General features: G+C 42.8%; 1 protein-coding gene across 15 annotated transcripts in view; it reads right to left on the bottom strand.

Annotated features, from left to right (window-relative positions):
- Positions 1–251: 251 nt before the first annotated feature.
- LOC148864530 (CMP-sialic acid transporter 1-like) overlaps positions 252–12,366 on the bottom strand; it is a 66,161-nt gene continuing 54,046 nt past the window's right edge. For 2 of the 15 annotated variants that reach the window (XM_088977250.1, XM_088977241.1), the window contains 2 exons: positions 906–1,055; positions 252–662 (listed from right to left, as the gene is read on the bottom strand). In XM_088977250.1, coding sequence (XP_088833376.1) covers positions 912–1,055 — 144 coding nt within the window. In that variant the 3' untranslated portion in view covers positions 252–662; positions 906–911. Of the gene's footprint in view, positions 818–905; positions 1,056–12,366 lie in introns of all 15 variants that reach the window. The other 13 variants (XM_088977242.1, XM_088977251.1, XM_088977243.1 and 10 more) reach the window with 7 other exon arrangements.

Genomic DNA, 12,366 nt, shown 5'->3' with positions numbered 1-12,366 from the left:
AAAAAAAAAAAAAGAAAAGAAAATCTGACTTGTTTTTGCCGGTATGACAATTTAAAAAACAAATGAAAACAAAAAACACTCATATTGCACAACACTCATAAATGTTTTATTAACAACCGGCAATTATCTTTTTCAGACAGATGAACTTGTGCGCTTACTCCCCTCACCCACCACAACAAGTAAAATAAAACGAAGCCAGCACTGATAAAAAAAAAAAAAATAAAATGAAATCAATCACCTTAGCCTGGAAGTAACATAACCAAAAGATTCTAACCATTTGAAATTACACAATCACTGGAAAATTTCTGTGAATTCGAAAGAAAAAAAAAATCATATGGTTAGGTCAAGAGTGAGGTCTATAATTGGACGGGACGAGATATCATAGATTAGTCAAATTAGTTGGACATTATAGATTGAAGAGGATATGTAAATGTAGGTAATAATGACATTTTACACCTTAACATCTGTTGACATGTCTTTCTCCTTTAGTGATGTTTTCAAATCAACGATGATTCTGCCAGTCTGCACCAGTGACATCCGAGAAATAATGCTGCAAGGAAAACTTGAAGGGGAGAATGAGTCACCTTGTTGATAAATTTAAATCTCAACCAAATTACCAAGCTCTCAAACATCCTTGTTGTATCATCGTCTTGACCAGTTATCTAATGATTTCAGAAAATTTCACTGGTTAGGCCTGGATATCAGACAGCGCTCATCCCCAGGATGAAACTGAATTCCCGAAGATTGGCATCTATATGGCATGGCTCCATTGAAGGACCCATTGCCATCTTAGCTGCCACATCTCATATATTATTCTCTGTATCAAATTTTATCTAGTGAGAGAAATGCTACATTAACTTTCAGTAAATACTGATACAAATTAGTTACGTTGGTAAGTATGGTACCTTACATCAGGAATCAGTCGTTCTATTGACAGAAATTTCATCAAGACTTTGTGGTAATGCCTTCACAGTCAAAGGCAAATCTACAAGCATGTTGGGAGGGGCAAAATACATGTGTAGTGATATCATGCAGATAATAATACCTAAGAAAAGCTGCATCAAAGTAAAACAACATCAACAACAATAAAGTGCATCATCAATTACAAAAAAAAAAAAAGACAGCTCTAGGTCCAAAATGATTCACGATGGCCTTTCATCAGGATTGTTGAGATATCTTACAGGATGATTTGATGGTGGTGTTTAGTGAATTTTTTTGAGAGGGGAATGATTAATCCAGGATTGATTGTCACCTTCTTTGCCCTGATCCCCAAACAGAAAGGGGTGATTCATCCTAAAGATTTTAGACCCATAAGCTTGGTGAATAGTCTATATATAAAACAATAGCCAAGGTTTTGTCAACAAGAATTAAGAAAGTTCTTCCATCCATTATTTCTATGAATTAGGGGGCTTTTGTGCAAAATAGACAAATTATTGATCAAATTCTGATTGCAAAGGAATGTGTTGAAGAAATGAAAAGGTTAAGAAAAAGATGTTGAATTTGCAAGTGGGACCATTGGACTTTCCTAGTAGATGTCTTAAATAATTTTAGATTTGGAGAGAGATGGTGCAATTGGATTTGGGGTTGTTTGAATACATATGGGCACTCAGTCCTAGCCAATGTCACAGTCGTGGATTTTTTACTTGCCAGGCATGGGATTAGGCAAGGGGACCTCTCTCCCCATTCTCTTATGGCAGATGTTCTTAGTAGACTTTATTACAAGGGTAGATTTGAGACATTTGGTGCAAGGGTGGAGAGGGGAGAAGAGATCACACATTTGCAGTTTGTAGGTGATACAATCTTGTTTTGTTAAGGGGTTAATTTGAACAAATTGGGTTTTGGAGATGGAAGGTCAATTCCTGCGAGCTAAAAGATGGAAGAAAGTTTTGAAGGTGGACGTGAAGACTTATCTTGGAAGAAATCTGGACTAGAAATGGACTCTCTCTGAAGATTATAGAATCGAGGAAAGCTTCTTTGCTTCTTGAAAGAAGGGAGGTACCATGGTTCCAAGGAGTTTTCGGTGGAGCTAAAATAACAGAAAAAGCAAGGAAATGGAGGTGTTGTCTAATGGAACAGAACAGGGAGTACATAGCTGAAAGAAAAGAAAACAAGTACGGGAGGTTTTTGGGAGTGCAGGAACATTTTGGTGAGGGGTTGAAGCAGGTTTACCTGTTTCCCTGAAGGAAGGGAGGCCTTGGGATGGGGCCAGTTAGCAGAAGCAATTCAGGAGTTTATGGTGGTAACTAATGACAGAGAAGGTACTCTAAAAGGTAGTCAAAAAATTAAGGAACAATCTGAAGGGCAGTCGGGGAAAGTATTCAGGGAGATCCCAGAAGAAGAGGAGATAGGGACGGGAAGTATATTGCAGATTGATGCTGGACTAGGTTTGATGAAATTGTGGGTGAACAAACCTAAAGAGGATTGGCAGTTTAAACTTGTCCTCTCGGTAAACAAGAAAGTAAAAGATTGGGAGAGGCTAAGTGAAGAAGTCCAATAGATATTGAAGACTACAGAGATGTTGCAGATTTCTCCCTTTGATGACCACAAAGCTGTAGTGTATTTTCAGAGGATTCTCTGGATTTTGCTACTGTATCGGCTGTAACAGAGCAAGGTGTGATGGTTTTGGAGAAATGGACACCTTTATGCAATGAACAGTTGGTAGAACCCACAGAACTTCTCTATCTGAAAATTATTGGGTTGCCTTTCCATCTATGGAAGATGGAGGTGTTCAGGAAAGTTGCGAAGCTGTGGTGTGGTGAGATGATTTCCTTTGATGCTTCAAACCTGAGTGCTGTGCAAATTAATGTGGCTGGAGCAAAGCCAAAGCTTACCCCAAGGTCTTTGGAATTAACTTAAGATAATGTAGAACACGGTATGGATTGCAACATCTACAGAAACTAGATGGTGGGGAATGGGGAGGAGTGGGGAAGAAGATGTTGACGTGGCCACCAAGTTCGAGTTAACACTGGGAAGGAAACTGTAAAAGCTAGTGATAGGAAAGCAGTACCCCAGTCCCACTTTAAATGGCAAAACAGAGGATTGGGTTAGGACCTTTGCTTGGGTAGTAACGTCCAAAGGTGGAGAAAAGTTGTCAAAAGACTTTTTGAATTTGAACAAGTGTCCAAAGGAGAGGACAGGTGGAGATAGCTTGGAACAGCAATCAGGTGGGTTGTCATTTGGTTTGGCCCAGTCCTGCAGTCAGAAATCAATACCTAACATTTAAAAAGACACGGCCAGGATCAAAATTATAAAGATGAGCCAACGGTTGAGGTGAGGGGTTTAGGCACCTCTGAGATAGGGGCATGTGCTGGTTATTCACTTCTTTCACTATTAGGGCATAAACAAGGCTTGATTCTTTGCTTTCCTCCTCAAATTGCTTCTTGATCAGCAAGAGCGATTGCTTCTGAAAAAAATGAAACCGTTCATCTATCCAGGTGGCAGGTAAGAAACTGAACTATCTAAACCAGCGGGTTAAGGATGGAGAGAGGAAGTGGAAAAATTTTTCAGACGGTGAACAGATGGAAAACTGAACTTGACATCGAAGCAAAGAAACTATTACTTGAGGGTGGTAGAGCCAGAGGTAAGAATATACTAAAGGTAAGAGAAGACAGGAAGGCGATGATACTGTTGTTTGAAGAAGCAGTTTTATGGTTGAAGGGGTTTATCAATGGGGTACTTCAGTCGTTCAGAATAGTAGGGTGGAAGAATATATATATATATATATATATATATATTTGATCAATAACACCAGCTTCATTAAATTAAAAGAAAAGAGGGAATATGGATACAAAAGGGGAGATAAAATATCTTAGCTCCCCAAAAACAGAAAACAAAAGGAGTGCAAAGAGAAAAGATTAAAAACTAGCCCAAAAAACAGACTCCCTATTCACTCCTTGTTTGGCCAACCCATCCACAAATGAGTTGGCACTCCTCTTCACTCAGCTGTACTGAATCTTAATGTCCCTACCCAGCCCATAAGAACTGTTTTTTTTTCATTGTTAAAGTTCCACAAACCACTGTCCTCTGTCTTCAACCAACTAACCACCACCTTCGAATCACCTACCAGGATCAAATGGCTGATATTTAATTCCTTTTCTCTTCGAATTCCTTCAAACACTGCAAGGATCTCAGCCCTAAGAGAGTCACCTTCTCCAATAGGGCCAGAGAATAAAGCAATAACAATCCCTTCCTCATTCCTGAAGACTCCAATCCCAGAGGGCCCTGGATTCCTTACACTGCTGCCATCAAAATTCAGCTTTATAAAGCCCGAGGAGGGAGGGGACCAAAACGGACAAAGAGTCATCTTGCATCTACCATTGGAAGCAATCTCTTTCCAGTTTCTTAGCAAGTCATCCACAGGAAAATCTGAAAACAACTCCAAAGATTTTAGCCAGGGTGGAAGAATATTTTAGAAATGGAGAGGAAGAGATACGAGGTGGAGCTGAATGTAACAGGAAAGGATGGTTTATTACCATCACAGAATTTTTTGGGACAGGAAACAAATGATGTGCTTACCGGAAAGGAAGAAGACACAAGGATGGGCAACATTTGCAGATGAGCTACAAAAATTCCTTGCCGCAGTTGAAAACCACCTGCAAAAGGAGCGTGAGCAGGAACAGACTGATGGAGTTAGCCCTCCTATTCCTTCGAGCCAGGCCTTTAAGCAGACCTCGGTTTGTTGCGGAAAAGCAATAGCAAGCTGAAATAGGGGGTTGAAGATCTGGTATGAGGCTGAGCAAGTTGATTGGGAGCAAAGAATGGTGATAACATCCAGCAAGGATATACAGGATTGGCGGAAGCTATTGAAATCTGTGGTGCATAACCTAAAACTAGAAACTGAGGTTGCCTTGAAGCCGTTGTCCAACAGGAAGGCGGTGCTAAAAATTGAAGATGGGGTAAACAGGGGATTCACAGCATTCGAATGTGAAGAAGGATTGGTTTACATTCAGAACTGGAGGCCGTAATGTAATGAAATGGCACATACCAGAGGAAGTTTCTCTGTAAAACTGGTCGGACTTCCTTTCCACCTTTGGAACGAATCAAACTTGGGAAGCATAGTAAAGATGCTGGGTGGGGCAATGGAGGAAATAAAGCTGCAAGATTATCGAGCTGCGGAGGTGAGGATCAAGGGGGTAGAACCTGAATCGCTCCCAAGAACAATTGAAGTATTTGTCCCAAGAATATTGACGAGGGCTGGATAGACTATCAATCGGAAGAACCAGAAATGGAAGAAGACTCTGACGAACTGTCATGCATAGGAAGTGTCGAGTTTGACAAGTTGTCAGTGGAGTAAGTGGCAGCAATTTTTAATCTCGGCTCCCTGTTTACGGAAGTCGCAGCTGAAGGAACTTGTTCAGAATGGCCTGTACATCATGAGACTCTCAACAGAACTGAACACGTCGATTAGGTTTGGGGTGACAGTCCTGGCTCATTCCCAGAAGATCCATTACCAAAGCCCTACGACAGACAAGATACATATAAGGAAGTATCCGAGACTTCCCAGAAGTATAACAGAGATATACCAGTGGGGGACAAACAGGTGGGCGAGGGAAGATCACTGTATAACGAAAGAGACAGGAAGGCAAACACCTCAGACTCGAGCCAAGGAGTTAGTTGACTCTCACACACCTTTTCCGGACCTGATAGCTTCTGCTTCCAGTTCCAGTACCCCTCCCTTTTCCCAGAAAAACCCAGGTAACTGTGTCCATTCAGCTTTTGCTACTAATGATTGCTCTGTATCCTGTGTGCCAGATACCAATCCCAGTCCAGAGGCTGCAGCATGATTGGTAGAAGTAGAGGTAGGGAGGGTCAGGAGAGTGAGGTTGGAAGTGGAGAGGAAGCGAGGGTGAACAACCCACAAAAGGAAGGGGTGGAAGAGTCTAGTGGAGAAGGAATCCAGAAGGAAGAAGGTAGTGATGGGAACTTAGGTCAAGACGAGAGCAATAAAATGATAGACAAAAGAGAGTTGTCCAGTGAGGATTCGGTGGCAGCTTTTGTACAGAAGTTGGGATGTAAATTGAAGGATCAAATGATCTGAAAGGGTTCTTACAAAGAAAGAGAGAAGTCAAGTCCAAAAGGAGAAAAATGAGTGAGGCTGAAAGACTGGTGAAGGATGTGGAAGGAGTTAAAAGTTTTGGGCTTAGGAAGGAAAGGAGGAAAGGAAACAAGTGAGGGTAATTTGTGTAAGGGGTGGAGAATAAAGTCTAATGAGGATCATAAGCTGGAAATGTTAGGGGACTGGGTAGTGCAAGGAAGAGAGCAGTAATAAAAGAGGTCATTAGGAGAATAGATCCAGATGTGGTGCTGTTACAGGAAACTAAGAGAAGAATTTGATATCCATGGGGCAAGGAGTGTGTGGAGAGGTAGGGGGATTAGTTGGGTGGCTTTACCTTCTTGGGGAGCTGCAGGGGGTATTGTGACAATGTGGAAGAATGAGGCAGTTATAGGTTTGGAGGAGTTGATAGGGCAATTTTCAGTTTCCTTGAAATTTAGGCAAGTGGAGGATGGTTTTGAATGGGTGCTAACTAATGTGTATGGGCCGAATGATTATAGAGAAAGGAGAAAATTATGGGAAGAATTGGCTGACATAAGGGGACTATGGGATGGGCCATGGTGTTTAGGAAGCGACTTCAATGTAATCAGATTCTTGGAAGAAACAAACAGTCCTAGGCAGAGGCCTACCACAAGTATGAGAAGATTTAATCAATTTGCTGATGCTTTTGAACTTAAAGAGATCCCACTGTCACAAAGGTGTTATACGTGGTCTAATCTCCAAGTTAGATAGATTTTTATTCTCAAATGATTTGGAAGAACATTGGGGGTCTTTGAATTCTAGAGCACTTCCGAGGGTGACCTCTGACCATTGGCCTATTGTACTTTGTAAAAAGGAGGCGAGAAATGCAGGTTCTGCACCATTTAGATTTAAAAACATGTGGTTAGAACACCCGGAATTCATAAGGAAAGTTAAAGAGTGGTGGTCAGAGAGCAACCCAGCAGTGGAGTGGAGTGGAGTGGAATGTGGTTTCATAAAAAGCTACGGTATCTGAAAGTTAAAATCAAGGATTGGAATCTAGATTGGGAGACTGGAGGAAAGGAAGTAGAGTTCGATTACACAAATTGAAGACTTGGATAGCAAAGAAGGGAGGGGTAGTCTAACAATTGAGGACAAGGAACAAAGATGGAAATTGCGTAAACAGTTAGAGGACTATCTTCTTCAAGAGGAAATAAGCTGGACGCAGAAGTCAAGATGCAAATGGCTGAAAGAGGGGGATAGGAACACTAAGTTTTTTCATGCCATGGCAAGTAATAGAAGGAGAAAAAATTCTATTTCAAGTTTGAAGATTGAAGGGGTAGCAGTTACTAACCAAAGAGAAATTGCAAGAGCATTTGCAGATCATTTTAGGTTTATATTTAGAAGGCCCCTAAATAATAGGGTTTGGCTTGAGGGATTGGAATGGCCAACACTGAAGATAGAAGATAGGGAGTGGCTGGAAAGGAAATTTAATTTGGAAGAGATAAAGGAGGCGGTATTTTGTTGAGACACAAATAAAGGGAATACAAGTGTACAAGAAAAGGCCACGCCAGCCTTTAAAGAATGTAACTAACAGCCAACCACTAGAACAAACTAAATAACAAACTAGACAAGTGGACTGGACAAGTGGAGAGTCTGGTATAACAGAATTGTAACAATAGTATATAAATAAGGAAAGGAAGTTGGGAGGGGATTAATACAATCTCTCTCTCTCTCTCTCTCTCTCTCTCTCTCTCTCTCATTCAGGAGGCAGGCTCCCTCGAAAGAGTCCCTGAGTTAGGCAGTCCCTAACAAGTTGGTATCAGAGCCAAGATGCCAAGCACAAGGTCATCCGCAATGGAGAATAGAGTCGACAACATGGACGGAGAAATGCAAAGAATATCGGCTAACATCAAAGAAATCAAAGAGCTTTGCATCCTTGCTTGAACAACTGGCACAGGCATCACCTATGCCGAATCAGGAAGAGCGTAGTGACACCAGTCATCGAAGCGGATCAAGAACAGCAAGAATCGAGTTTCCCATCTTCAATTACCACGACACACAAGGACCTAATCGTGTTCCATTAGCTTCTGCACACCTGGAAGGAGAGGCAATCGTCTGGAACCAATGGTACTGGTGACAACACCCAAGAGCCACATGGGCACTACAACGACGCCTTAACCATGCGATTTGGAGTCTCAAATTTTGAGAACTATGATGAAAGCTTTGCTAAGCTACAACAGACTGGTTCCGTCCAAGATTATCAGATGGCGTTCGAAAGATTAGCTGTGTGCGTGCAAGGCTGGCCAGAAAACGCGCTTGTCAGAAGTTTTGTTGGTGGACTCAGGGAAGAATTGTGGCTGGAGGTAAAAGCCATGTAGCCCACCACCATTCTTGAAGCAACAGCATTAGCTCGACTACATGAAGACAAACTGAATCGGGCAAGAAGGATTAGTCGACCTCTAGAAGCTACGAACAGACCAGGTATACCGAACCCAGAACCAGGTATCTTGGGTAAACCGGAGCCCAGATCAGGAGTAGGAATCACAGGCAAGGACGCTAACTCTGGTTCAGGCCCTGGCTCAGCCAAGAGGTTAACCTAGGCTGAGATGCAAGCCCGACGGGAAAAGGGCCTTTGTTATGCATGTGGAGACAAATTCGGGTCGGGCCATCACAGTAAGATACCTCAAGTTTTCTTCCTTCAACCTTAAACGGAATATGTCGAGCAATTAACAGACATTGAAGAGCCAATGGACAACCAAGAATGGGGGCAATGGACAAAGGAATACCTGGAAGTATCCCTGCAAGCCTTGACCAGTCTTGCTACTTCTCAAACTATGAGAATAACCAGACTGGTACAAGGGCACCATGTGTCAGTTCTGACAGACAATGGCAACACCCTCAATTTCATTACCCAAGCATTGGTCAGACAACTAGGGATTCCGGTGAAAGGATGAGAGATCCATCACATGGACGCCCAAAGATTGCGGAATAAGGGGCGAATTTCAAAAATTTTTCCTCTCCCTTCAACTGGGAATCACATTCCCTATTTAGAAAATCATATTTTCAAGGATAAATCTTGAACCTTAAACTGAACCAGATCTGAACCAAAAGGAATGGGAGAGAATAATACCTGATACGGAGAAGTAATATCTCCCAACGAAGGTGTTCACGCCCAAGGAAGGATCCAAAGACTGCTCCCACTGAAGATGGCGCAGTGCAGGATGGAGCAGAATCAGTAGTGTTCTTCCCCAAGAACTCTGTCCTTCGCAAGAATCAGTAGAATGGTACGTGAGCACAGCTTCCTTTTCAATCCTTTCTCAAAGAACTGATGTCAAGATCCAATCTTGACTTCTCCCACAACTGGAGATCGAACTGGCAAACAGGGCGACAAGAGCAGGGAGGCAGCAAGAGAGTAATCGCAGGCTGCAGAATTCTCTCTTCTTGATTTCAGCACTAAAGAGGATCTGATGTGTTTCTTGTTGGTCTCCCTCAAGGCTGCCGCCCCCTCCTTCCTTTTGTTAACTTGAAAGATCAGCTCCTAATCCCATTAGGAGGTGCTTATCCAAATCATATTTGGATCAGCCTTCTCTTCTAGTGATAAGGATAAACCCTTATCTTATCTGCAGATTAGATTAGCTTTATCCTAATCCCATTAGGAGGTTTCTAGATCTGAATCACATTCAGATCTGGACTCTCTGAGTGGATAGGATTAAGACCCTATCCTATCTGCTAATCCATCTCAGAATTCGCCCCTTTAATTAACTAAATAAATAGCCCACTTCGAAATGGGCTTTAGGCCCATCAAGCTTATGTGCTCACTTAACCTTCCTATCTGCTGCCCAGTTGGGCATCCTTGTATGGCGTGGGACCCAAGCATTGATCTACACATCAGCCACATGGGTTCGGCCCAGCCTTTGTTACAAGGCCTGGTCGAATACACTGTTAAAGACAGTGAACCCCCTGAAACCCATCGAATGGGCTCTATGGGCCCAACACTTACCCTAAGTGGTCCCTGGGCCAAGCCACCTTGTAACACCCAAGGACTGTGGGCAGATGCAAGATTAGCCCATCAGGTATTATCCTCAATGGTCTTACACTTAACCTCTCAACCCTTAATGATCATACACTGCCCGACAAGAGAGGACCTCTACCTCGGCTGCAAGGAACAGTGTTGCACTCTCCACTTATATGGATCCCGGGAATTAAAACCCTTTGCAAACATTTTAGAAACCATAATATATATACTTTTATATCTCATATAAAATATACTTTGCAAAACAAATCTCAACGGATGAAATCGGCTGCCGGCAGTCTTGGTTTCCAACAGTGAGAGCGCATCCCTGATCATTACCTTTGTCCGACAAAGGGGCTGATCCTGTCACTATGATCACCCACTCAGATGAATTCTCGGATTGTCCCAACATACCCAGGTTTTGACCCCCGCTAAGGATCTCACTGATTGGTACATCAAAGACAGACCGATCCGACACCTAGTGCAGTATCATAATCGAGTCTAGGGGTCGGGTGTAACTTTCCAGTTTTGCCCATCAATCTCCAAGGTCCAGAGCAATACTGGAAATCTGGTCCAGTTCAAAGATTCAATTAATCCCACACTGTATGTGCCTAGGGTCTCACCCCGGTAGCTGAGACAAGCCACCCCAACCGACTTGGTGGCACCACAGTGTTAGCCTTGTCAGGATAGGTCTCCCCAGACCGACCCACTGGCTGTGAACATTCTAAACTAACACGAGTCTCAATAAGTGTCCAGTTTAAGGGTATTACACAGAAACATACCATGGGAACATGAATCATATATGTACTTTTATTCATTTACAATAAACTCATAAAGTACATCAATTTTGATTGAAGGTAAGGGCATACAAAACTGTCTAACATCCGATCCAACCATGTATAGCCTTTCGGGTGCACATAGCTAATGGGAGCAACCTGGTGTGCGACAGTACGTGCATAGAACTAAAGATGAAGATACAAGGACATGAGTTCAAGGTAGATCTGCACCCCCTGGAAATCAGTAGAGCAGATGTAGTTCTCAGAGTCCAATGGTTAAGGCAACTAGGGCCGGTGATATGTGATTGGGCCCATCTCACCATGGATTTTCAAGTGGGCGTTCACCGATGCATATTCAAGGGCAGCTGTCCAAGGGTTCATGACCTATTAGTCTCGCCTCCCTAAGGAAACTGGCAACAGATCCAACCCACATCGTTTTAATGCAGATAGACTCCCACAAGAACGGCCCCATTCTAGCCCAAGGAAGCAAATCCGAAGAAGGCCGCACACAACTACAGCAGCTACTTCAAAAGTTCTTAGTGATCTTCAAAGAACCTAAGGAACTACCATCGAAACGTGCCCATGATCATTGCATTCCATTGCTGCCTGGAACTGCACCCACAAATGTAAGGCCCAATCGTTACCCCTATTCTCAGAAACTAGAGATTGAGAGGTTTTGTATAGACTATAGGGCTCTGAACAACATTACCGTGAAGGATCGATTTCCCATACCGGTAATCGATGAACTACTAGATGAACTCAACAGGGCCACCATATTCTCTAAACTAGACATGAGATCAGGATATCATCAAATTCGGGTCCATGAGGGAGACATCCACAAGACTGCCTTCCGTACGCACAAAGAGCATTATGAATTTCTGGTTATGCCGTTTGGGTTGACCAATGCGCCAGCTACGTTCCAAGCCCTTATGAATGACATATTTCGACCCCATTTGCGCAAATTTATACTCTTTTTTTTTTATGATATACTTGTATATAGCGCTACATGGGACGAACACCTAGTACATCTACAAATCACCTTGGAACTGCTAAGGACTCATAAACTCCTTGCAAAGGAGTCAAAATGCACATTTGGACAGACACAAGTACACTATTTAGGGCATGTGGTAAAAAACGGCATTATAGTAGCAAACCCGGAAAAGATCTCAAGCATGATAAATTGGCCCCGACCTCAAAATGTTAAGGAGTTACGAGGCTTCTTGGGTTTAACAGGGTACTACCGGCAATTCATTAGAGGGTATGGATTGATTGTTGCCCCCTTGACAAGTTTACTTAAGAAGAATGGGTTCTGTTGGACAAGGGAGGCCCAACAGGCCTTCGAGACACTCAAAACAACTATCTCATCCCCACCGACGCTCGCACTTCCAGACTTCTCAAAGGACTTCAGCATTGAATGTGATGCGTCAAGCCAAGGAGTTGGTGCAGTCCTCATGCAAGAAGAAAGGCCACTAGCGTTTTTCAGCAAAGCAATGACAACACAAAAATGGGCCAAATCAGTATACGAACGCGAACTGATAGCAATTGCTCTCGCAATTCAAAGGTGG

Source organism: Nelumbo lutea, chromosome 3, assembly GCF_056320005.1.
Source record: "Nelumbo lutea isolate HS-2025 chromosome 3, American lotus-T2T, whole genome shotgun sequence".
Taxonomy (NCBI): domain Eukaryota; kingdom Viridiplantae; phylum Streptophyta; class Magnoliopsida; order Proteales; family Nelumbonaceae; genus Nelumbo; species Nelumbo lutea.
Note: the sequence above shows the minus strand (reverse complement) of the source record. Positions and strands in the feature narration are given on the sequence as shown.